General features: G+C 41.5%; 1 protein-coding gene across 1 annotated transcript in view; it reads left to right on the top strand.

Moving 5' to 3' along the window:
- The first annotated feature begins 6,022 nt into the window (after window positions 1-6,022).
- The window catches only part of podxl (podocalyxin-like), a 32,712-nt gene continuing 12,976 nt past the window's right edge, over window positions 6,023-25,758 (top strand). Inside the window, exon 1 of the mRNA XM_083934729.1 lies at window positions 6,023-6,406. Coding sequence (XP_083790855.1) covers window positions 6,364-6,406 — 43 coding nt within the window. The 5' untranslated portion in view covers window positions 6,023-6,363. The remainder of the gene's footprint in view (window positions 6,407-25,758) is intronic.

Below are 25,758 nucleotides of genomic sequence, written 5' to 3'. Positions count from 1 at the left end.
TACTCTTCTTTAACTTTTTATGTGGGGAAAACCACGTTAAACAAAATATTAATATTAATAAAGTTTGAAAAAGAACTGGGAAGCCGATCTAGGTTTCTTCCCTCATGGAGATATTCTGTACTTGGCCTCGCTCCACAGCTGCTCATGCTAGGTTAAGACTAGTTTGGTGACTACATGCTAGCATCTCCCCGAGGTTGACTGGTGAAAGAGAAGACACATCGAAGGGATTCAGCCAAATGCCTACATGTTTGAGCTGGCTTCAGACAGGAGGTGGGGCCCGCTTTTTTCACAGAGCAGGTAATGAAACCTGGGTTGCCCCACCTGCAAAGCCCCATCTGCAGCGACAGTTTCGGCATCCTGAACCCAGCATCATTCAGACCCAGACTCAGATCTGTTTGTTGTGCACTAAAATCAGGGACTAGCAAACGTATCAGACTGGTAAGTGAAGTTAGCATTTGTTTCTGTGGTTTGTTAGCTTGTTAGTTTGTAACTGTCAGCGTCTGACTGTTATGATGACAGTAGCTGTGTTCGAAATCGTTCCCTCACTCACTCACTATCCCCTATATGGTGTTTATTAAATAGCGCACTATATAGGGAATGATCAAACCAGATTTCGGACGCTACACTGGAGTTTTCAGTACATGCAGTGGATATATTTGTGACGGAAGCGGGTGTGTCCAGCATCATGTAAACAAACGAAGCTGTAAACTCATTTTCAGTCTGTTCATGATACAAAGCTGCACTCAGGAGGACGGTAAAGGGTAGTATTGATGTTGATGTTAATTGAAATGTTAAATTCCAAATAAATCGTTGATGGTGTTAACGTGTGGTTTTTGTTAACAATGTTTGTGTGTCCTGATTGCCAGCTGTAATGGTCCACTGTTCATTCATTTCCCAAGTGAGTCACAGCAGTCTGCTCGTGAGTAGCGGTTGTTCGTAACTGCAGTTAGCTCTCTGGCTACTGTTAGCATCGCTTCTGCTGCTTCTTCTCCTCCGGTAAAACACGACCGCATTGCATTGTGGTATACGGGAGTACAATGAGGTGCACATCGTATGTACACTCAAATTAGCCGTGCATTGTGGGTATTTTATAGTGGACTATATAGTGAATGAAATTAACCACAGAGATTTCGAACACCACTACAAAATGGCGTACACACTACATAGTGCACTACATCTATGATAGGGAACGATTTAGAACACAGCTTGTGTGTTTTCTCTCTGTACTGACAGTCTGCACTGCAGTCAACTGCAACTGGATTTGGTTATTTGTCTAGGAAGACGTTTCACCTCTCATCCAAAAGGCTTCATCAGTTCATGTACGCATCTGGGTTCCAATGACATCATCGGCCATCTCCACACCAGGTAGTTGGACCAGTCCCAGCCTGGTCAGATGCGTACATGAACTGATGAAGCCTCTTGGATGAGAGGTGAAACGTCTTCCTAGACAAATAAGTCCAGTTGCTTTTGACTGAAATTGCCTTGGGGATAACGATGACCTCGACAAATGAGAACATTCATGGGTCAACACTAGTTGGTTCTGGGTTATTTCAGTCGAAAACCAATACCCAGTCGAGTACCAATACCGAGCCCTACTGCTTACTCAATAATAAAAAAAGGCTGTGCATGTATCCCTTTTAATACCTTAGTGTTTCTGACTTCCTCAAACACACAATGACATCAGCAAACATTTTGGACATTTCTAGGTTTGTTTATTTGTCACTTTATAAACACAGGGTTCCACAAAGAAATGTAAGTTATAGTCCGAGTTATACTCTTCATGCTACACACACATAAAACATATATATGTACCAAATAAAACATGTGTATAACAGTATGCACAGTATGTAAAATGTTAGTGTACTGTATTATGAGTATTAAAAAGTATAGTGCTAGACTTTGGTTTGTAGTAGGATGAAGTTAGTGGTATTTACACATGCAGCAGACTCAGAGTAACATTAGCATTACACTGGAGTCCACCTTCACCGTCCATTTTCGCTCCATTAGCACAGCAGAGTTCACCTCTGATGGAGGCATTAGACTCAACAATGTTACACCCAGATGTTCCAGAGGCCACGCTGCTATTATAAGCAATAAGCAGCAATAAGAGATCTCATACTCACACATCCACCAATACAGGGCTAACAGTCGATGAAAACACTCATACCGCTGGCATGAATGATGCTAACGTACATGTACAAGCAATTACACAGCAATCCTGAGATCACTTAGTGTAAGCGTTGGAGATCTTCCGCCCAAGCATGACTCCTGATGTCTTTGAAGCTCAGTCTCTAAAGCTTGTTATTAATGACTGCTAACCGTTCCAGTGGCAGGAAACACCCAGGAAAAACGCCACACCCCTGATGTTATCTCTTCTATTTGTTTCCCAGACTTCCCATAAGCAGCCACTGGAGCTCGCACCACGTCCCAAAAAAGCACAATAGCAGTTAGATGATTACAAAGTCTTTTTTTAAATAGTTTGTTGTGGTTGCGTGTTGCATTCAGAGCAGGATCTGAATGCAATTGAGTGCTTCTAACCCGTCACCCAGGGGAGATTTGGAGCTCAGTGAATGGATGCATAGTAGAAGTGCCCTCAAAGCCATTCCTGGGACGTTTGTGAAAATCTGTCGTCATGGCTACAAGGGACTGAGTCAACCCAGTGGTTCCTGCAGGGCAACAATCTGGCCAAAGTGCCTGACTTTAATCCAAAAGTCAAACACATCGCCAGCTGGACCCATTTCTGGACTAAATTAAACTGTCATTGTGCAAAAGGAATTAATTAATATTCATCTTTTTCAAGAAAGGAAGAAAGAAAGAAGAAAAGAGAGAAAAACTCTACTCTAAAGCCTACTCTCATTCAGCTTTTTTTTTTTTTTTTTTTACAAATAAAAGCAGCACAAATGAATCATTTGAAAGGCCTGTTTTCTTTTTAACCTGTACGGGTTGACTTGTGATTATTTACTACTTGTGGTTATTGTCTGATGATGAATGTGATGTCTTTTGGGGAAAGTCTTCACATGAGAAAATAATATGCATCCACACTGAAACACTTCAAAAGAGTTCAAAAACATCTACAGCTCTTCCTTTTTATCCTATTTCACTGTATATCATCATATGGTCATCTGAACCAGACGAGGGAGATAAGTCGGGCCTAGTCCACACCCACACAGGTATTTTTGTACAAGTCGCTTTTTCTATTAGTTCAGGCCATTCGGGCCTAACACAAACTTTTTTTTTTTAGGTCACTGAAAGACTCTGTGTTTGTGTGGTGTCACAAAGAAGAAGACATTTTGTGCAATAGTGCTGATTCTAACCTGTAACAAGACTTTTTACATGTTTACACTCGGCTGTTGAAATAAACGCAATTATAACGAGTTAGCACAAATTCCTCTTGATACCACTACTTTTGGACACGCAGTTAACACGTTCTGTGATTATAACATTATGGATGGCAGGTTGAAACAAACCTCCTTGAGCACAAATGAATAAAGAGTATATTTAGAATGTCAAGTTGAGCCTCAAAGCCAGATGGTCCATGCCTTTACAGTCCATGTGAACTGAGTGAAGGAGAACGTCGGCCAACATACAGCTGATGCAGAGAGCCCCCCCCCCTGGCCAAAGACACCCTGCTGGACTGTTTGCAACAGAGAGGCAAAGACAACTCTACAGGCAACAAACTTTTGTACGATGCGTCTATCGTTAAGTTGGACACTACATTGTGTAGTATTACTAACGTAACATTTAGGTCAGCATATTTTTTGAGCATGCAGTAGATAATCTGGAGAATATTCTGGACAGTATTTTTTTATTGTTTTGGATTGTTGCAATAATAATAAACATATATTTGCATAAAGGTTATATAAGGTTGAATATATGTCCACTCCCATGTTGATAAGAGTATAAAAACTTGAAAAATATCCCCTTAAGATACATTTAGAACAGATGGGCTATTGATTTGCGATTAACTATGGACAATCATGCGGTTAATTGTGATTAAACATCGTAATAGATTGACAGCCCTAGTTTAGACATAACCTACAGTTATATTCCCCTGTATTGAGGAACTAATGCATCCGAATGCTATGGAGCGATCGTAGCCAGGTAGCCTCCCAGTAATGGCTTTTTTTTCAGGCTTCTGATTGGCCATCATCTTCTTCTTCTTCTTTGTGTGATTGGCCAGCGCTTTCATGTGTTTTTGCATGATTAAATGACAAACTAGTGAACGATAATCCATCATTAATGTGTCAAATATTATTATGTTGGGACAGTAATCACACTTTGAAGCCACTTATGTTTGCTTAATTTTTTCGTAGTTACTGCACTTGCGCTTGTAGGGCACTATAGGGGTGACACACATCTCCTTGGCTAAGAAGATGATGGTTTATAATATACATTTTCTTTTACGCCGCACTTATATGTAGCATTTTGGCACATTTTGATGCCAATGCACTTACACGATTCTTGCTGTTCTGGGTTTGTACCCTCCTGGCTGAATGCACTTATTGGAAGTCACTTTGGAAAAAAGTGTCAGCTTAAAGTGAAAAACTTTTTTCGGCAAAAACACTCATCAAATAAGCCATCTGTCAAGATCTGGTTCTGTCAGTACCCTCCTCTCTTCCGTTAAATGTGAGTTTGTCTCCCCCTGTCTGTGTTTCCCTGCATGTTCTCTCCCTCGTCTCTGTGTAGGTCCGGTAGGCGTTCCCCCAAGCTGCAGCCTGTTATGCTGATTACCCCACTACCTTAAATACCTCAAGCTGACAGGCATGCAGTGCTGGACCGTCGTCGACCCTGTATTGGTAAAACTTTTCCCCCAGACTGGCATCCCCTTTCTCGTTGTGGTTTTCACGCTCCCCGTAGTAAGTTGATTAATCGGGTTTGTTTTCTGTTTTCTCCGTAGTTTCCTGTGTTCCCGTTTCCCGTCCGTCTCCTGATCTTCCGTCGTCTTCCTGTTCCAGTTATTCCCGTGTTCGTTTAGTTAGTCTTTGTGTTTGTATATCTGTAGTATTTTTGCGTTTGTCCGTTCTTTATATTAAACGTTTATTTTGTAACTTTACTTTTTGTCTGTGTCTGCATTGGGTCCACCTTTTTGTGTTATACCTGAACCGTTCATGACACCATCAAGACAGTTTTTTCGTTGTAACAACTATTAAGGGAGAAATCCTGGAGAGCCGCTAACAGCCGAATGCAGCTTAGACTGATTAGCTCGGGGCATTAAGGAGAAGACTTTTTTAACCACTAATACTGCTGAAAATAACAGCAAACCTCTGCAGCAGCATGAGAAGAGTCCCTACACAGAAAACAAAGCACCAACAATGTAGTTAGTGAAGCCAGAGTTTATTAAAGGAGTGTTTTAAAGACTTACCTACTGGCCCCTGTACCAGCTCCCCTCATAGTAAAGTCAAGTCCATTCAAGTGGATTACCAAAGTCGAACCAGAAGGAAGGAGCCCATTTATGATTTGTTTTCTGTGTAGATTGTCTCGATGGCTTATTTGATGAGTGTATTTGCCGATAAAGACCCTGGAATGATTTTCAGACGGAATTTTACCTTAAACGTGATGTGTTGAAAACAAGTTTTTTCAAAGCCCCCGTGTGGACCAAGCCTCACAGCAGTTCCACTTCCAGGTTTTGGGTGTGAAGCTCTGCAGGCGCCCAGCAGCCACATGTTAAGCCTGCATGTGTGTAAAAGTGTCGGAGGTGGACCAGTTAACACGAAGACATGCTGACTCTGTAAATCTAAACAGGCCCTTCCTGTGATCAAACGACATCAGGGCCGATGTGACTTTAAGCCCGCGTCCTTGAGTCATGGACCATTTTAGGAATGAATCAAAACCTGGGGAACACATTGTCTCACAGCTTCCTTTGTTATTCAAAAATGTCCCCGCTGCAGCGAGTCTCGAGCTCTGGGATTGGACCGGACTGGGTCTGCCCCTGGTTCCTCATGATAGGGGATGGGCAATGCTCCTGGTCTGCTACACTGGCTGCAAACAGCTCAGCTCAACACTCTGAGAGCACAATACAGCATCAAGCTACTGTGGGAGGGAGGGTGAGAGAGAGAGAGAGACAGAGAGAGAGAGAGAGAGAGAGAGAGAGCCAAGGAAACCGCAGATCCCCCAAACTCCCAAGTCTGCACAGAGAGGAGACAGAAGCAGCAGAGACACACAAAAGCATTCTTGGCTTTCAGTTTAAGAGAAGAGGGAGAAGGAAAAAGAGTGAACAATACTTTGGGCAGGATCATTTACTGAGAAACAAATTCAAGGAGAAAGGCGTGACAGGACGGCGTCTCCAAACACTAAGTAAGGGATTGTCGCGCGGCGCTGCATGAAGGATAAATCCATCTGGGAGAAGAACCGAGCAGAAACAGGATGAGAGCCACTCTGAGGATCACGCCGCTGCTGCTTTCCCTCAGTGAGTACCTTCTTTTCAAGTATACCCACCTGCTGGTTCCGTGGGGTGTGGGTGCAAAGAGGTCCATGTGCAGCATCATTTAAAAAGCTGCAGGTCTTCTGGTTTACAGACAGAAATCAGCAACAGGTGCGCACCAGACTCTAAGAATATAAAGCAAAAGGAGCACTTGGTGCTGAATTACTCCATTATGAGTAAAGGTGTTGCATTTAATTGATTTAGTAAATGGTGCCTAAGTAAAATAGCCTGCAGAATCATATTATAAAAGTAAAATCTACTTAAAGTATCAGCAGCAGTAAAGTACACAGTGCACAGTTTACAGCAGAGGTATGGAAAGATACATCACATCTGCTCAATCAAATTAAGGCAACAGAGTATTCGTAATTGTATTAATACAATCCAACTATGGTTGGAGTTGAAAATATGAACTAAACCCATGCAAAGTAATTCATTAAACGTATTCAACAAAAACGAGTTGATATGAATAGCATTAAGTTCTAAATGTATAGCTATTACTAATACAAATCATTTAATTCTACATATCAATAATGTATGACTGAGTAACAATCAGCTCGTGAACCACTGGTTTAACATAATTCACATTATATTTTCCCACCTCTCTTTTTCTGTGGTCACGCCATATTTAAAGTCCCCCTTCACTCAAAAGTATGTTTTCCTTCTTGTCCCTGCACTTGGATGTTTGAGCTTCACTCTGCAGAACGGTGTATGCACAGAGTTTAACAGGAGGAAGCTGCTGTCACATTCATCTGCAGGAAGTGGAAAGTTTCTATGTTGGAGTGGGGTGGACCCACGAGTGGGGTTTGTGACATCACAAATAGTTTGGAAGTCATTCCTGGTCCGATACCTCATTTATATTTATTAAGTGTGATGTAGAAACTTGAAGTCGGCAGTGCACGGACACTGAGAATGGGCTTTACAGTGAAGGAGGAGACGTGTGTAAAATGAGGAAACCATAAGAAACCATCTGCATAGTCAGAAAGTCTGGCATTGTTAATGAGGTGGAAGGACAATATTCCTGTTTATGGATTTGAATGTGGAAAAAAATTTTTTTGCAGAAAAAACACATCAGACACAATATTGTTCCAATATTGTATTGTATGTATGTCTGGTTACATTGTCTTTAAAGTGTTGGTCATTTTACAATTCCTCCCATAGTTTTAATTATTTTACGCATGGGCCTTCATGATAGTTTACTTCCCTACCCCCAAAACTGTAAGTTTTTAGGTGTATGTCATATTTTGTAGTTGCCTCTACATTTTGAAAATGACCTGAAACATATCATATAAAAGATACAAGTTAGTACGTATCCCCCAAAGACATTTAAGTCAAAAGCAACCGGACTTGGGTGTCTGTCTTGGAAGCTCTGTTTTATTCCTGCCGATAGTTAGTATGTAATACTACATATACAGTCTCATTAGGAAATATGAGAGAGGTATTTCACACAGATTCTTTATTTACTCCATTTGTGAACAACTTCAGACTGTCAAAAGCGTCAGTGGAAGCTCTCTGAGGAGGAGTGCCAAACCTGAAACGTACTGCAACCAGGGCCGCTGCCATTCCGAGCCTTTTTGTCTTCTTCTTGCTCCTTTGTGTCTTAATTTGTGCACAATTTGAGGAGAGTAAAACCCTCTGCATTGAACAGCTCCCCTATTTTTATGCTCAGTGTTACCGTTGACCTGTTTGGGAAGCATACATGGCCACTGTTGTTGTGTGGCCTGGATGAAATCTATAGGAAAGCGGTAAGGACACAGTAGGAGTCAGAGCTGGAACATCTGCCCCTCCACCTTTCACCATCCCTCCGCCAAGGGCTCCCGATGCCCCCCTCCCTAGTCCCTACACACACACACACACACATACGCACACACACACACACACACACACACACACACACAGACACCCCCCCCCCCCCCCACACACACACACACACACACACACACACAGAGTCCTCCAATAGCCATGGTTGTGGACAGAAGGAGTCTGAATAATGAAGTGCACCCCTGACCTCCCTCCCTGGCTGAGAGGCGAGGAAAGTGTTTTTCTTTAATTATGCACCTGCCGCTCTCTCACCACGACAGTAGGTGGATTCAGAGGGGAGGCTTTTCTTTTTTGAGCGTGTGAAAAAAACCAAAAAAAAAACACGCGACACAGCCCCACAACTCAATCTGAAGGCCGTCAGCACTTTCTATAAAAAAAAAGCCTGACGCACTTTTTTGTGCGTGTGAATGTGCATCTGCATCTGTGTGTTCAACAGCCTGTTATCAGGAGCAGGGCTGAACACCTAGGCAGGAACGGTGTTTTTTGTAGCTGTATTGAGTGGCCTTTTTGTACTCTTTGAGCTCTTTCTAGAATGAGGGATTGCGTTTTGATTAATCGTATTTGATAAGTTTTGGAACTTCCGAACAATCTGCAGGTGTTTCATACAGTGATGTATGAGAAACCTTGATAGGAACTGCAGATGTCAGAACGCACATTGGTCCTTTTATTGAACCAATTGTTTCTCCAAAGAAGAGCCACACAGAGGTAGAGGAGAAATGGATAGCACTCTCAGAATTGCCATATCACTCTGTATTGCAACTTCCAGGATCTTCATGTAATTCAATTCAATTCAATTCAATTCATTACAAGAGTTATCTCAGGACACTTTCCAGAGTAGATATAGCCCACACTCTATGACTTAATTATGATTTATAAATGCACAAACTGGTCCAAGAACTAACCATCATAAGTAAAGAGCAGCTTTAAAAATGTGAATCTAAACATTTTTTATATCAATCAATAATCAACGGTCCAATATTGTCGATGCAAAGTGCAAATATCGAACCTCATTATCTTTAAGGTCTGCTTTAATTTTGAAATCCACACTTTTTTATTTATTCTTAGTAGCTCTTTATAAGTTGATAGGAATGCCACTGTTTGTGTTAACTGGGCTGATGATATCGTCTCTTATTAATCACAGGCCCCTGAATTCAATTAAAATGATATCATGGCAGGCTCTGTGATATCATCAAATATCATATTGTAACAAAAGGAATCAATATAATGTCTCATGATTTAGACCCGTGGCCACAAACCCCCTGAAATGACTCAGAATGACAGCGTGTTTGAATGTGGGATAGTGCTTTCCTGAGCAGGGCTTTATAAGCAGGACCTTTTCTTGGCTGGGCGCAGTAACTTCCTGAAGTCTTGTCATCACCGTGACAACCAGCTGAGACTTCAGGAAGTTACTGCGCCCAGCCAAGAAAAAGTCCAGCACATAATCTCCTGTCTAACCACAATTTGTTTTTATACTTTGATTGGTATATATACGGTATAAATAAAGAAATAAATATATATATATATATATATATATATATATATATATATATATATATATATATATATACATTATACTGTATATATATATATATATATATATATATATATATATATATATATATATACATTATACTGTATATACACAGTGGAGATCAAAATGAGAGAACAAAGTATTAGTTCTTGATTGATTATGAAATACTGTTCTTTTTTTCATCCATAATTTGATAGAATATCCGCTGTGTCTATCCCACTGCTGTACTAGCATGTTTGTTAAATAACCAAGGCACCTCAACAAAATCTTTTATTTAGTGAAACAAAAAAACAGTGATCATAATTAGAGTGTTCACTGTGTCAGAAGAGAAGATTTCAACAATGTTGTCTTCTCTAGGATTGAAAAATGAACAGGAAGTGTAGAGGCCACAGCTTTGAATGACTTCAGCACATCTGCTCCCACAGGACATCACTAGTTTCTCACACTGCTCTGCTTTGATCTGCGTCCATTCTTCTTATTTATCAAATGTTTATTGTCCATGTGTCGTTGAATGCCTCATCAGAGATAGTTTTTAAATCGGTTCAGACAAAAGACTGATGTTTATTGTAATGGGGAAGGAAAGTTTTAAGGGTGCACTCACACTGTCCGCCCTTACCGTGCCCCGTGCTTTAGGGTACTTGTACCCCCCTCCCTCTCCCCCCACAGCTCAGGCCCGTTTGTCTCACACTACCTGGGTCTCGGCGAATGCTTCTTGCTGCCTATACGCCATCACGCAGTAACAGGTCACGCGCATTGATGACGTCATGGCGATGCATCACTTTGTTTACAAATCTTTCCATAGACCTCAGAGTTTTTGTGCGTCCTGTCGACTGTTTTTGAATATTTTCATCCGACCAAATCTACAGTAAACACTCCACCTCCGCATCACTACAACGTGAACCTTTCGCCGCCATTGTTTTAAATGTACTCGCATGGTCTGTCCTTTTTTATACGTCAGAACAGGGGCACATAAAATGACGTCAGAGCCACCGTAGGCCTCGTGCTCGTACACGTGCGCACACTCGTGCTCGTACATGTGCAAACGTGCTTTACAAAAGCCCACCTCTCCCAAGCGGGCCATGGCCGGCAAGCGTGCCACTCCTAGGCGCTGTACGATTGCACTCACACTGGTCAAACCAACTAGACTTTAGCCGTGAAACCTGTTTGGGCACGGTACGGATGGACAGTGTGAGTACAGACACAGCTGATAATCTGTCAAATTATGGACATTACAAGACAAGAGTCTTTCAGAATAAATCAAGATAATAATACTTTGTTCTCTAATTTTGTTCTCCACTGTATATATATATATATATATATATATATATATATATATGTATTTGAACACATACACACACACACACACACGCACGTAGCTTACTGACTGCTTGTATTAAACATGATACTGTTATCAATCCTCTCTATTAATCTGTTAGAAAGCAAATGTCCAAAACCAAAATGTTGTTCCTTTCAATATTATAGGAAGTGTAAGAATACCTTGTGTTAAAAAGTACAACAATAGCTCCCCAAATATCAAACTATTCCTTTAGCAGCACAAGTTTGAAAAAACTCCAGAACTATGTGGACGGATCTGAAAGGTAAACATCTATAGTCAAGATTCTCAGATCAAAGATTCAAAATGAGCAGCTGAATCACCGCAGCTCTATTATCAAATGCTGGTGATGTCAGTGTTAAAATAAATCATTTTTTATCCTGGACTAATAGGAAGAAAGCATCATCCGTTATCAGTCCTCTCCAGGACTTCCTAACCCCTACACAGACCATCTTTCTCGTGTGTTTGCGGGTTCAGGACTTGTCCGTTTCCTACAAGATAACAGGCAGTTGCTGTTCCTGGCCCGTACGCACACCAGCCGCCCGGGGAGACGCTGCCTGCTGGCACCCTCGTCTGGTGTCTGCACTGGCCGCCGTACAGTACATGGAAGAGAACAGAGAACAATAGATGGGGAAAAAACTTTATCAACATCCCAGTTCCCAAGGCGGGCGTGGCGGCAGGAGACGGCCTTGAGCCACCCTCTCCCACTCAGGAAGGCTGGTCATCCAGTCGGACGGTGGAGAAAGAGGCAGAATAGATGTGGGGAAAATAAACATGTGGTATTCTGGAGCAAAGTTTAAAAACAAAATAGAGTTTCCACATAGCTCTGTGTCCATTTATTTCTTTGGGGACCTCTGTGATTTATGTGTTTGCGAAACTCCTTTTTTTTTGGTCCAGAATTTGCCTGGAGTACGTTAAATTAATCAATGTATTCTCATTATCTCATCAAAGGTTTGTAGGATATTTGGTACGAAAAAGTTTGAAAAGCGGCCAACGGAAGTTGACCGTGAGACGGCAACGGACCAGAAGTGGACCCTGATGGTTGCTTTTGGCGTCAGTTAGGTTTAAGCACCAAAACTACCTTTACATGACTGGTTTTAGCTTACAAAAGTTGAGGGTTAGGATTAGGCATGAAACCAGTTTGGTTAGGATTAGTAAAAAAGTCGTGGTTTGGTTTAGTCTGTCCGGGACATGAAAAGCAACAGGAAACGAACCCTGCTCGCCCCGGTGAAAGTCCTGTATTTGGGACACGTGTTTGTGTTTTTTACAGATTCTTTTTTTCTAAGTAGTCTGGGTTAATGGGCTTATTATTATCAACATAATTGTGTATCACGATATCTTGATATATGATTTCATCCCGATACGATTCCATTGAATTACCATATTGATTTATCGCCCAGGAAAGACCAACCTCACACTGTCTCATCATGGTATCCATCTCCTTATTTTTTGACAAAAATGCTCAACTCAAAACCCTTTTACTAGCTTTTTCTGGATCTTTCATCTCCCAGTTTTAGATTAGTTTTTTTCAGTTGCTAGGAGATAATCTAGGTTAGTTGTAGTTGTCAATGTTTGTTTTTTTTTTACTTCGACGATGCTTTATATTCATCTACGTACATTTATCAAATGTTTAATGTCCATGTGCCGTTGAATGCCTCGTCAGAGATAGTTTTTAAATCGGTCCAGACAAAACACTGCTGTTTGTTGTTATGGGGAAGGAAAGTTTTTTAGTCCCTGCTACCAGATACCGCATAATAATATGTGAAAGCAGTTAATCTCAAACCGGGTTTGTTTTGGAAAATGGTTGGCAATAACTATTATTTGTAGTTGGTGAGGTTCTGCTGATTTAGAGCAGAATTGATGCCATAGAGCAGGGGTTCCCAATGCAGGTCCTGGAGGGCCACTGCCCTGCATGTTTTATGGTGCGTTCCATTGACCTTGGATGTCGGAGGTCGGAGCTGTGAATAATATCACACCCGAGTTATCAGCATTTCAGTTACAAAGTCAGAAAAGAACACCGGCTGAAACTACCAGGCTACAGTTAGCCGTTGTTAGCACGGTCTGCTTTAGGGTTTGCATATACACATGAAAAATGTAAATTACACTGTGACACCATTTTCATATATATACATCTAACAACACTATGTATATGGCTGACTAATTGTGAAAACAAATGGTAAAAAGTGTTAATAAGAGGATTATTACAGGAGCTTCTTTACTGTTTAAAACTGGGGCAGCCATCTTTAAATGTCAACTCGGGGTTGTGTGGATCGTCCGACTTTCTAAGTTGGAAATCCGACGTCGGGGGTCGTTCCAGTTGAAAGTTCCAACTCTGAGTTTGGAAATCGTGACTTTCGATTACAACTGGACCGCACCATTAGGTTTCCCCTGCTCTAAAACACCTGATTATAACGATTTTCAAACCTGTGACGAGCTTCAGCTGCTTGATAAGGAGCACATCATTAGAATGAGGTGTTTTAGAGCAGAGAGAAACCTAAAACCTGCAGGACAGTAGCCCACCAGGACCAGGATTGGACACCCCAGCCATAGAGGAAGAGAACTTAGCAAAGACTAACACCTGCTTTCATTATTCTGTTATTCTACCATTCAAACCCCTTGGAAATGCAAGGCGCATTCCTGACCTCCCTGGAGGACTCGTGAAGGTCCAAGGCAGCCTTTTTAGGAACCGTGTGTCCAGATGCAGTGGATCTTGTTTTTAAAGGCCAGGCACGGCTGGCATGTGGAGGAACCCCTGCTCTCTGTAAAGCCGAGCATTTCATCACTGTCTGATGGTGCAGATAAAGAGCCGCTCGCCTTCACCTCTACTGTAACCTCACACTCCCTCCCTCTACCCAGCATGCCACGCTGCACACCCAGGTGTCCATTTATCAGGCCTGTGGCTGGTACTGTCATGGACCTTCACTCACCTCCTCCTCCTCCTCTCCGTCGTTCCAGAGCCTCCTCATTCCTCTCCTCCCTTCATCTTTTGCTCCTTAACTTTCTCAGCACTCTGTTCATCTGCCTCATCACTTTGTGTGAACTCCCCTCACATCTCAGGTTTAAGGAAAACAGAAAACTGCTGCTGCTCCATTAGCTGTGTGTGTGTGTGTGTGTGTGTGTGTGTGTGTGTGTGTGTGTGTGTGTGTGTGTGTGTGTGTGTGTGTGTGTGTGTGTGTGTGTGTGTGTGTGTGTGTGTGTGTGTGTGTGTGTGTGTGTGTGTGTGTGTGTGTGTGTGTGTGTGTGTGTGTGTGTGTGTATGTAATGGGGGGATTTCGGAGCTCTGACAGTGAACTTTTACCATCAGCGCACCCCACAGTTCGTATAAACACACATACCAGTCTGGTCTCCAAGGACAGGGAGTGTGTTGTTTGTGCATAATGTGTGCAAGGGTGCGAGTGTTAGCGTGTGTGTGTGTGTGTGTGTGTGTGTGTCAGTGTGTGTGTGTGGTCACTCATTTCCATGTGGCTGTAGATTTACGGTGTCTCAAACCCCTCTTCACTTTCTCTCATCTCACCCCTCCTTCCTTCTCTCCTCCCTTTCACTTGTCTCTCTTTTATTCCCACCGCGTGTTTTTAAATTCACAGCTCCTCACCTCCCTTCACTGGAGCGCACAATGTAAAGCAAAGACTCCTCCCTTCCCTTCCCTTCCCTTCCCTTTCCCACCCCCAGTCCCATAGGGAGCTGAATTGCCTTTCAGTGGGACAAGGATGGGGGCAGCTGAAACCCTTAAAGACCCTGTCTGCAGCGGGGGTCCGCGGTGAGGGCGTAGTCCATTCTTGCATGGCCGCACGTGGAGCCAGAGGGGCCTTTGTGTGGGCTGTCACCGAGCTAACGGGGCAGCTTTGTCCGACCAGTGCTCTGGAGCGACAGCTACATTTATTTATTTACTCTCCTCCGTTTGGCCGGCACAGTGCACGTTCATGCTCAGGCGCACATCAATCCGTGGTAACAGTTCGAATGCCTGGCAAGCTGGAAGGATAACTGGCTCAGCGCACACACACACACACACACACACACACACACACAAATAGAGCCATGAAACTGAACTAACATGACCGTCTGACAACATAATGTGATCTTAATACAAGGATCAGTCGGAGCTGCCCTTGTGTTGCTTATGTTCAGAGTCAGATGTTCCTCTTATTTTGTCCACCCCCTGTAGTTTTTAGGATGGGGCATGTAGATCTTTTCAGTACGGCTACACTGTATGGAGTTAGTTCCATAGCAGAAATATGTGTGTGCACCAAATCCCCCCGTGTGGTTGTAGATTTGACTAACCTCAACCACACCACCTTTGAGATGAACTGGAACTCGTTCCCAAAACATCTTAACCTGCTGATTTAGGAGTAACTCTTTAAACAATGGGCATGTCAGTCCTAATATTACAACTATGATAAGCACTATTAGTAGTATTAGTATTTCACAAAGTGTTTTAGTGCTGAAAGCGGCTTCTAAATCTGTCACGAGGACTCACACATCACAAACAATCCTTAAACGGCTGTTAGCGGTTGTCTTTCGCAGTTATCCCGACTCTGCATTTTCCTTTAATAACGTCCTTCCTTTCATGCACAAATTGGACAAGAAGTGAAAGCTGTTGTTGTTTGCACCTCTCTCTGTCATCATGGTTATTGTAGTGTGATCATGACGAGGCTTCTTCCACTGATAAGTGTTAATTGTTAACTGCATTGAATTGCCCCTCTGGGACAAATAAACTTGCTTGACTTGAATGGATCTTGAGAATAAGCTGCACATACTGTATGCTGGACTAGTCAGGAGTCTATATGACTCTCTGTTTCATGTTCAAGCATCTGATTTAAACACACCTCTTACAGTATTTCTATCAAGAATTCACTGACACTGACTTATCTTACTTTACTGATCATATTTTGTGTTTTACTGTTACTTGTCTGTTTTACGGATTTAGTTGCTTTTTAACTGTTAACTTGCCTTTTTACTGTTCACTTTTTATTGTTAGCTTTTGTACTGTTATACTATAGTATTATATACTATATACTGTAGGCTATTTATCCTAATTGATGTTTTTCTTATTTACACCATCCTCTTTTGCTGTTGTAACACTGGACATTTCCCCACTGTGGGGCTAGTAAAGGATTATCTTATTGTTTAAAACAGCCAATCACAGTTTAATAAAACATAAGACATCATCCATAGCAAAAAGGTCGACCCCATCCTCCCTCTTAGAGACTTAGACTTAGACTTAGACTTCTCTTTATTGATCCTTTGGGATGAACTCCTGCAAGGAAATTGAGTTTCCAGCAGCTTAAAAAGCATGAGGGAGGTATAAAACAAATACAGTATAAGATAACCAATAAACTCTTAGCTAAGTAAATCCAGAAAAAAACAGTAAACAATAAACTCTAGGTTAAATATATATGAAGTAGATGTAAGAACACAGGTCAAATAAAATTCAGGGAAAATGAAATCAGATGAGAAGCTCAGACTTCTTAACTCTAGACTTCTTCCCAAACTCTCAGTAAAAGTTGGCTTCAGCAGCTTCGTGGATTGTTCTTATAAGCTTTTATTTTTTATTTTCCTGTTCAAGTCTTTAACGTGAACAGGACACTCTTAGCCAGGAACTTTAGCTATTTATGGAGTCTTCATAGTGAGAAGACAACGTATTTGGTAAATGTGCCTTGACCTTATCATCCAAAGTCACTGTGGGACCTCACCAATGGATGATACCTCTGATATGAATCGTATTTGCTCAGGCAGAGAGCACTAAATCTGTCCCCTGTCCTTCTTCCTCTTCATTCTTAACCTCTCCATGTTAAAGTCCGTACGGTGCAGTGCGGTGCAGTGCAGTGCAGTGCGTACGGATGGTGGTTCTCACACTGAACCGCAAACAGTGGAACCCCCTGTGGAGAGGGCAGGGAGACAGAGAGCCCCCTTTGACCTCCTCTGGACCTCCACTTAGTCTCAGTGAATACAGGCTCAGCACAGTCACGCTCCGCAGGTTCACTATGGGATCAGCTTAAGATCAGGTCACCGAGGGTGGACGAATGGGAGGACATGTTATACTTTCTGGCACAAATGTTCCTTTTCCTGGTGAAACCTGTGGAAGCCCTGCTTTCTCTGGAGGCTTGTTAGCGCCATAAGTAAACATGATTGATAAATGGACTTTTAAAAATCAACTCATGTTGATTGATTATTATTATTATTTAGAATCACTTCTTCAGGCTGTTTTTTTTTATCACTTTATTTTGTTTTTAATGATACTTTGTAACATTTAGTTTAATTTAACAATTGTGACTTTTAACTGAAATGAAAAATGACTTGTAGTGTAATTTTAGTCTTTACTTGGTGTCTGCAGGGTATTTCAGAGGAAAGAAGAAATGACTTATTTCACAGCAGTGGGATGTGCTACCAAAACGGTAATATGTTGTAACACCATACTTACGGGGCTGTTATGTGTGACTGAACACACTTTCAAAATACCATTTCCTCGTCCAAACGCTCCGTTGAACAAAACAAAAAACAAGGGCCGAACATGTGAACAATTACGATCACTTCTTTCCACAGTGAGACACCTTTTCAACGATAGGAAAGAGGGAGAATGACAATTACGTTGTTGTTTTTAATTCAGATCTGTTCAAACAACCGGGAACACAACACTGAGGCATTGTAGAAATACGAGGCTTGGACCGGATTGGGCCCAGAAATATGGACCCATTTTCAAAGTGCGTTACATTAGACTTAACAGACCGGTAGTCTTTTGTCAAGACTTACTCGGAGTTAGTACTTTTATTGTGTGTAATATATAACTTTCTTCTATATATATATATATATATATATATATATATATATATATATATAAGAAAGTTATATATTATACACAATAAAACACAAGAACAATGCAAACTTCATTATCCAGCTGCCCCCTGTTGATACATAGTACTTATAGTAGAATAGAGAAGACTTAATCGGAGACAGCACACAACTGTGTAATAAGTCATTTCTTCTTAACCCCAAAAGTATCCAGTGCTTAAAAACGACTTACAGTGCAAGTCATTTCTTCAGTCCTCTAAAATACCCTATAGATATTTAGTACACATACTTTTTAAATACTTAAAGCATAAGACATTTCTCCTTTCCGCTAAAAGTCCCAATGTTACTCCCTTGTTCCTACATTTACGTACCAGGAGGAACCCGTATATGTACAGATCCATGCGACAATATTACACCGTAAGTAATTATTTATATAATAATAATTACACAGTAAGTAGCTGTATTATAAAGTGTCACCGCTGCAGACAAACTTCGCTTACCCAAGTGAGAACAATAGAAACAACTGGCACAAGACCAACTTAAGTCTTTAAGGTAACACTCATTACAAAATTAGAAATCACACACACACACACACACATACACAGGCCCAAATCAACACAAGTGTTTCCTGTCACTGAAGCGAGCCAAGAAGTCAAAAGAAGAGCCAGGGAAAGGACAGCAGGTCGGTTCTCACACCCTCGGCTGTCTGACCCTCCCAGTCCTCTGGAGCAGGTCACAGAGGAGACAAACAGCACAACAACAGGACCATAGCACAGTGTGGAAGGACAGGTTAAGTAGAAATGAGCTCCACACTGTCACACAGATGTAGGCAGTGAGCAGGCTGAGGTCACAGAGGTCATAAAGTTCAGGGTCAGGAGAGGGTTTTTACAAAGCACGGATAGAGGTCAAACAACTACTCTCGCTTTGTGAAATATCCCAGTAATATAGGACGCTTCATATCTGGGGGTAATATGCACTGTTGGAAATACTATTGTACTTTTTTCAAAGTAATGTGTAACTTATGTACAAAGTTTTTATTTGCTGACCCACTACTGCTGTTACAAAATAATTTCCCAGTCTGGGATCATTAAAGTAATTCTATTCTATTCTTTTCTATTCTATTCTATTCTATTCTATTCTATTCTATTATCAACTTATTTATTATCTACTTACACTAGTTTATTTCTGTGATTTAATTATATATGCAATTGCCCTAGGATCCCGGCTCATACCTGTTTCATTTTGCTCATTATATTTTAACCTGAAGCCACTTTGGGGGAAGTGAAATCTGTGAACACACAATTGTTGCATGACATCTATATGTTTCTATGAAAATCTTTAAAAAGTGGATTAAGATTTAAAAAAAAGTTGTTGTTATTACTCATATATAGTGTGCTGTTCATAATAAAGAAACTAAAAAACTTAAATTTCTTTGGGGATAACGATGACCTGGACAAATGAGAATATTCACATGCATAATTAATAACCATTATTTTACAAGTGTGCACAGCTGCGCGCTATAAGTCTGCCGCCTGTTAATGACACATACACACGAATAGTCTAATACTAGCATATAACAATAAAAAAAATGTATCTCTGCTTTCGAACTTCGGGCCGCCATGAGCAGCTAGCTATCTTCTATCAAAGGTCTATAGCTTTTCCAATAAGTGAAGCATCATCTGAAGTTGATGTTACCATAATTACACATCTCCAACTGGCAAAGAGGCCCTCAGGAAGTGACATGGTGATGACAGCTCAGTGTGTCAAAAATCAAACACCCTGAGTATTGAAACAAAAGTATGTTGAACGATATTGAGTAAGTAATGCATCAGTTTGCAGCCTCTGTCTGTTTAGCTGCTCAACGATCTGTGTCTGTCTGAGGTTTGCTGCTGTTGTGGTGATGTTATCCTCAAAGTTATTGTAAGTGTATGTTGAATTGAGAGGGAGGCCGTGCATGGGGATTTGACAGACTGCAGGTGGTGCGTGTTAGTGTGTGTGTATGTGTGTGTGTGTGTGTGCTTGTGTGGTGAGGAATGAGTGGGTGAGGTAAAAACAGCCTTGGTACTGATAACAGTGGGAATTAGCCGGCGCTGTCGGCCGCAAAGAAACAGATGCGTCAGTGACAGCTCAGGTCAGTGGAGGTCACACGAACCAAGACGCCACACCTGGGGGAGGAAGAGTGGGGGGGGGGGTCACAGAGTGACTGACTGAAGCGTGGTTAGCAGGAAAGAGTCGCTCACTGCAATAACTTACTGAGTCAATCTGCAGCCATGCATCATCTGTGGAAAAACACACTGAGCCCCAGCCTAAATTCCTCTTGGCCTCTGTGATGTAATGCTGGAAAAGATGAGGGGGGATCCACGGATATCAATATATTTCTAAAAAGCTTAAAGTTTATGTTTGTTGCATACCTGTTGCTGATAAAGGGCCACGCCACTGCACATTTGGCGCCGTAACGGCTCAAAATTGAACTCCTTTTTCTCCCCCCCAGCACTGTATCTAATAACACTTGTTTAACTACTCAAAGTGTGTAAATGGTCGATTTCAGGCCATTCTTTTTGTTGCATTGGTTTCTAAAAGACAAATACTATGAGTAACACGACTGAAAGTTTCAGGACTGAGTTTTTAGCAGAGCTTTAGCAAATACATGAAATGTAGTCACATAAATACTAATAGCAACAAATATAATAACATCTAAGAAATGATTTATGTAACAGGACTAAAAGTCGATGTTGTCCTTCTCAGTTATAATTACAATATAGCCCAAACATGTAAGAAAGAGCGAGAGAACTTAGTTTTGGTTCCTGTGGCCTTCAGATGATGATACTTTGAGTTGTGACTTGTGAAATGTTTTAGAGGCAGAAATGTTTCAGGATAAAAACCTGGAGCCACGACTAAAATATCTATTTTAACTAATGTATTATGAACTTTGTAAATTGGAACTAGAGTCACACTATAATACCATTCACAGATGTATACTACTGCATAATGTATTAGGAATTTTAGATAATTTTATATTTTCTGTTTAAATTGGAACTAGAGTCACACTATAATACAATTCATATATATATATATATATATATATATATATATATATATATATATATATATATGATTCTGTGTTATAGAAGTGTAGTGTTACAGGGCTAGTTTTTCAGTGTTTTAGTTAGTTTTTTATTGATGTTTTACATCATGTCTTCAATTTACAATCAGGACAAAGTGCAGGACACCTATCTGGATGCTGCTGTATAATGTATAATACTCATATTCATGCATGAAATGCCCTGGGGACAGAAAAGGAACAGATTCTGTAGAATGGTCCTAATAGCAGTAAACAGCAGAACCCAGTGCAGCTGAAATACACCTTGCCCCCAACTCCTATCTGTGTGTTCTGCTTGAAAACATTGAACACAACAGGTTCAGGGTCAGACATCCCTCATGAATCAAATCTTATATCGTGTCCGAAAGCCTCAGAGGAGCGAGCCACACCTGCTCTGTAGACCAGAACACTAAAGCTCTTAGTACCAGTGTTTATGGCAGCAGGCGGAGGTCTGATAAGCAATGTGTCCGTGCTTGATAGAGAAAGGACAGGCTTGGCTCTACCAGTCTCCACTTGACCTTATCTGCAAGCTCCCGACACCGTCCTAATGCTGCGTTCACATGCTGTGGGAATTATGGCCGGAGAAGCTCATGAGAATATCCTGAGTGGTTTGCAGGAAGATTTTGTTTGTGTTAAGTGTCAGCGGTAAAGCCTCACAAGCTGAACATTTGATTTAACCCAGTATGAGAGTATGAACCTGTCTTAAGTTTTCAGAGATTCTTGTAAAACAGAAGGAAGAATACATGGACTTCTGCTGACTGGAGGTTTTTCTGCCATAGGTTCAGGCTGTTGTACATGTGAATTGGCATCTACTAGGAGAAATAGTATACATTTTTTCTTAATGTCAACAAATCCCATGAGTATATATTGTCTTCCTCTAGAGCTCCACAGATGTCCAAAAACTACTTAAAAAGCATCAATGAGCCACACTGTTGCACTGGTAACATGTTCCTGCATTACCATGAACTTACACTCACTTTATTTTGACTCAGTTCCACACACACCGTCTGCTGCCACAAATACTCACTAGCACCAAATATGGATTCATCCACGGCTGGAAATAGTTCCCAACAAATGCACTATTTCCTCCTGTCTGAGTAACGTTTGATAAAAGCTCCAGTGACCAGCTGCTTAAGAAAATTACAGAGGCTTGAAAAAAAGAAGACAAAACTATGTATTTGTGACTAGTTTTTAAAGATTTAGTGCCAGTAGCAACCAATGACCTTGGAGCTGATAGCCACAGTCAGGGTAGGGATATCATTGAGAGACTGAGAGAGCTAACAAAATGTTGATCTTGGTCCTTCTGTGCCCTTTGTTTACAATAAGACAAAACAATTTTTGCCTTATCCTATCTAATGTATTTCCCATTCACATTATATGGCAAAAGGAACGTGGCATTGCTACGACCATTGAAATGGTGTATGTTAAAATATGGTACTGTTTAAGAGGCATGTTCTGTACATGCATTGTTGTTTCAGTGCTAAGTGGTTTCACTAAATAATACATAATACAACTCATCTGGATCTGTTGTATATTTGCCCCATGTTGGTGTTTTTTCCTGGCTGAACCTTTTTTATCACATACACAGCGTAGAGCAGGAGTCAAGAGACAGAGTAGGGTGGAGACAGAGTAGGGTGGGCCTTAGCAAGTGTAGATGGGGAAAAAGGTAGTGTTGTCCAAACGAAAGCTTCATGACGCTATATGAAGTATTTTTGTGTTCAACACAGGGTTGGAAGCACTCTGAATTACCCGTCCTTGAGCCTTTTTCCTTTAAACCAAGAGTTTCATCTAGTGGCTTCATAAAGTAAAGAAAAATGCTTCATGAAGCCTCATTTGGACATCACTCAGAAAAAGTCAGTCAAACTACTCTAAGTAACAGGCAGTGCACCTGCCAATAGCTGTGAACGAGGTCATTTGGCATGTGGAAGAGAAAGCACTATATTTACCAAAACATTTCCTGCACACTTGTTGCTCTAGTGCATGGGTGTCAAACTGATCCAGTAAAGAGTCGCTGTGGCTGCAGGTTTTCATTCCAACCAAGCAAGAACACACCTGACTCGACTTACTCAATCACCTGAATCGTCTTCACACAGTTGATTTGTTGAACCAGGTGTGTTTTTGCTTGGTTGGAATGAAAACCTGCAGCCACACAGCCCTTTACTGGATCAGTTTGACACCCATGCTCTAGTGTGTCACTGGTTACGCTGTCATGTGCCAATGGTGGCACCAGTGACCAAGGTGGCTGACTCCTGGTGTAGACGTTAAAACAACAAGCAGAGGCTTCAGATCAGTTTAAAATAGGTGATCTACTCTATATCACAGTTATCTTTATGCCTTTGTTGAAAGTCCCCTAATAATTGTGTGGTACATTAATACAGACTGCATGAATGTGATATGAAAGTATGTCTGTCTTTGTCTCATAGTTGATTTGCATTATGACTGGCTGTCTGGAAGTTAAGCAAAACACATTCAGGAACGTAAAACGTCAGCTCCAACTCGTTAAAACACCATTATGATCATCTGAGGAAATATTACATAATGTACATGCCATGTAGAATGGCTACGTGTGTGTGTGTGTGTGTGTGTGTGTGTGTGTGTGTGTGTGTGTGTGTGTGTGTGTGTGTGTGTGTGTGTGTGTGTGTGTGTGTGTGTAAGGCCATTGTTTTCTGTCTGTGAAGTCAGAAAAGAGAATTGTTCGCGGTGCAGTCCAAATGGGCCGTGGTCGTGGGTGTGGTGTTTCCAACTTTATTGTGTGCAGCATCCTGTCCTGGTCCCTATAAATAGAGGAACAGAAGAAGATGGAGGGCCGTGGCTGAAGCTTACAGCTGTCCAAACCGCAGGAAATCCAGGAGCAGGGGGTCAACGTAGCTCAGACTTCAGTAGCTCAGACTTCAGAGTGCTCCAGCTTTGACTGTGACTATTAAAAAATAGATCAATTTAAGCTGCACTTATCAGTGTTTGTATATTAACAATGGGTCATGTGAAATATGGAAGGAGGTGGTTGTAGTAATAAACCCACGCAGAAATATCACTTTACAGTTCCCCCTAGCTCTTCATAGAGTTTTCGCATTTTCAGCTCATTGTACAGTTTTAGGATGCACATCTTTACTCTTCTGGTTCAGTCTCCTGTAGTGTCTATAAGCACTCTGAAAAAACACACAAACCATTTGACAAGTTTGAAGCAATGATATCATGAAGAAATACAATGTGCATTACATTATATTTCTGGACAGAGAGTTTTACCAACTCTCTAAGGGTCTACTCACACTGTCCATCCGTACCGTGCCCAAGCACGAATGACAGCTAAAGTCTAGTTCGTTTGACCAGTGTGAGTGCAACGGTTCCATTCCTAGGCACGGCACGCTTCCCAGTCACAGCCTGGTTGAGAGAGGTGGGCTTTAATAAAGCATGGATGCACATGTACGAGCACGAGCATTGACTGCGATTTTTTAGTTATATGTGTATATATATATATACTTTTAATATATTCAAATATAAAAGAAAAATGTTTAGAAAAACATATGTTGGAAATCAGTTTTTTGTACATATGTTGTTTTCATAAACTTAAATATATGGAATAAACGCATATTGTCGACATATACGGTTGTAACATATAAATGCCATATAAAATGAATCATATTCATATGTTTCATAAATCAAATCAAATCAAATCAAATCAAATCAAACTTTATTTATATGGCGCTTTTCACACAGAAAAGTATCGCAAAGTGCCTTACAGAGATGTACAGAAAAAGAGAAACATCAAATAAAATCAGGAGAAGAAAGTTAAAAGAACCCAACCCTCCCACAGTCATGCACAGAGACATACACAAATGTATATACCTTCATTCACACATTCACATACACAGCCATGCAGGCACACAGATACACAGACTCACACCTACACCAACGCTAGCTGTCACTACAGAGACATGGCCGGGCAGCGAGACCTGAGGTACAGAGGAGTCTAGAGGAAGCTACCTTTTGGGGGGCCAACCACATCGGGAGAGATCCCAGTCCAAGGTCACAGGGAGCACCGCCACAGAGACCACCCCAACCCGAGTAGACAGGAGCCTCCGCACCAAGGTGCAGAGCCCTCTAGCCGCCCGGGCCGGAACCGTCCACGGGACAGCACCCCCCGCGGCCAAGATCAGAGACAACTCCCAAACTGGCAGGCCCCCTGAGGAAACACTGGAGATTAAAAACTGTTGCTTAACAGTGGAGGCTAAAAACGAGGGACTAAAACATAAAAGCATAAAAGCATAGAGGCTAAAACGTGAAATAGAAGATAAAAGCATAAGAGCATAAGACATGTAAATAAAAGCATGAAGGCTAAAACACAGAGATTAAAACAGTAAAAAAGGATAAAACGTGCTCTGATTAGCACTGCCTAAAATAAATCAATTAACTAAAAGCCTGGTTAAAAAGATGGGTCTTAAGCCTCTTTTTAAAAACCTCAGCAGTCTCCGCGACCCTGAGGCTCTCCGGCAGGCTGTTCCACAGTCAGGGCCCATAATAACTGAAAGCCGCCTCCCCGGGCTTTTTTGAACTAACCTGTGGTATGATTAAAAGGCCGGTGCCGGAGGACCTCAGGGTCCGCGTCGGCCGATAAGGTAAAAGCAAATCAGATAGGTAAGAGGGCCCAAGACCATTAAGACCCTAAAAAACTAGTAGAGGAACTTTAAAATCAATCCTGAAACGAACGGGGAGCCAATGCAGCAGCTTTAAAACTGGTGTTATGTGCTCCCGCCCTCTGGTCCTTGTCAGCA

Source organism: Echiichthys vipera (genome assembly GCF_963691815.1).
Source record: "Echiichthys vipera genome assembly, chromosome: 20".
In the NCBI taxonomy this organism is placed as follows: Eukaryota; Metazoa; Chordata; class Actinopteri; order Perciformes; family Trachinidae; genus Echiichthys; species Echiichthys vipera.
This window is presented reverse-complemented; position numbering and strand designations above follow the sequence as displayed.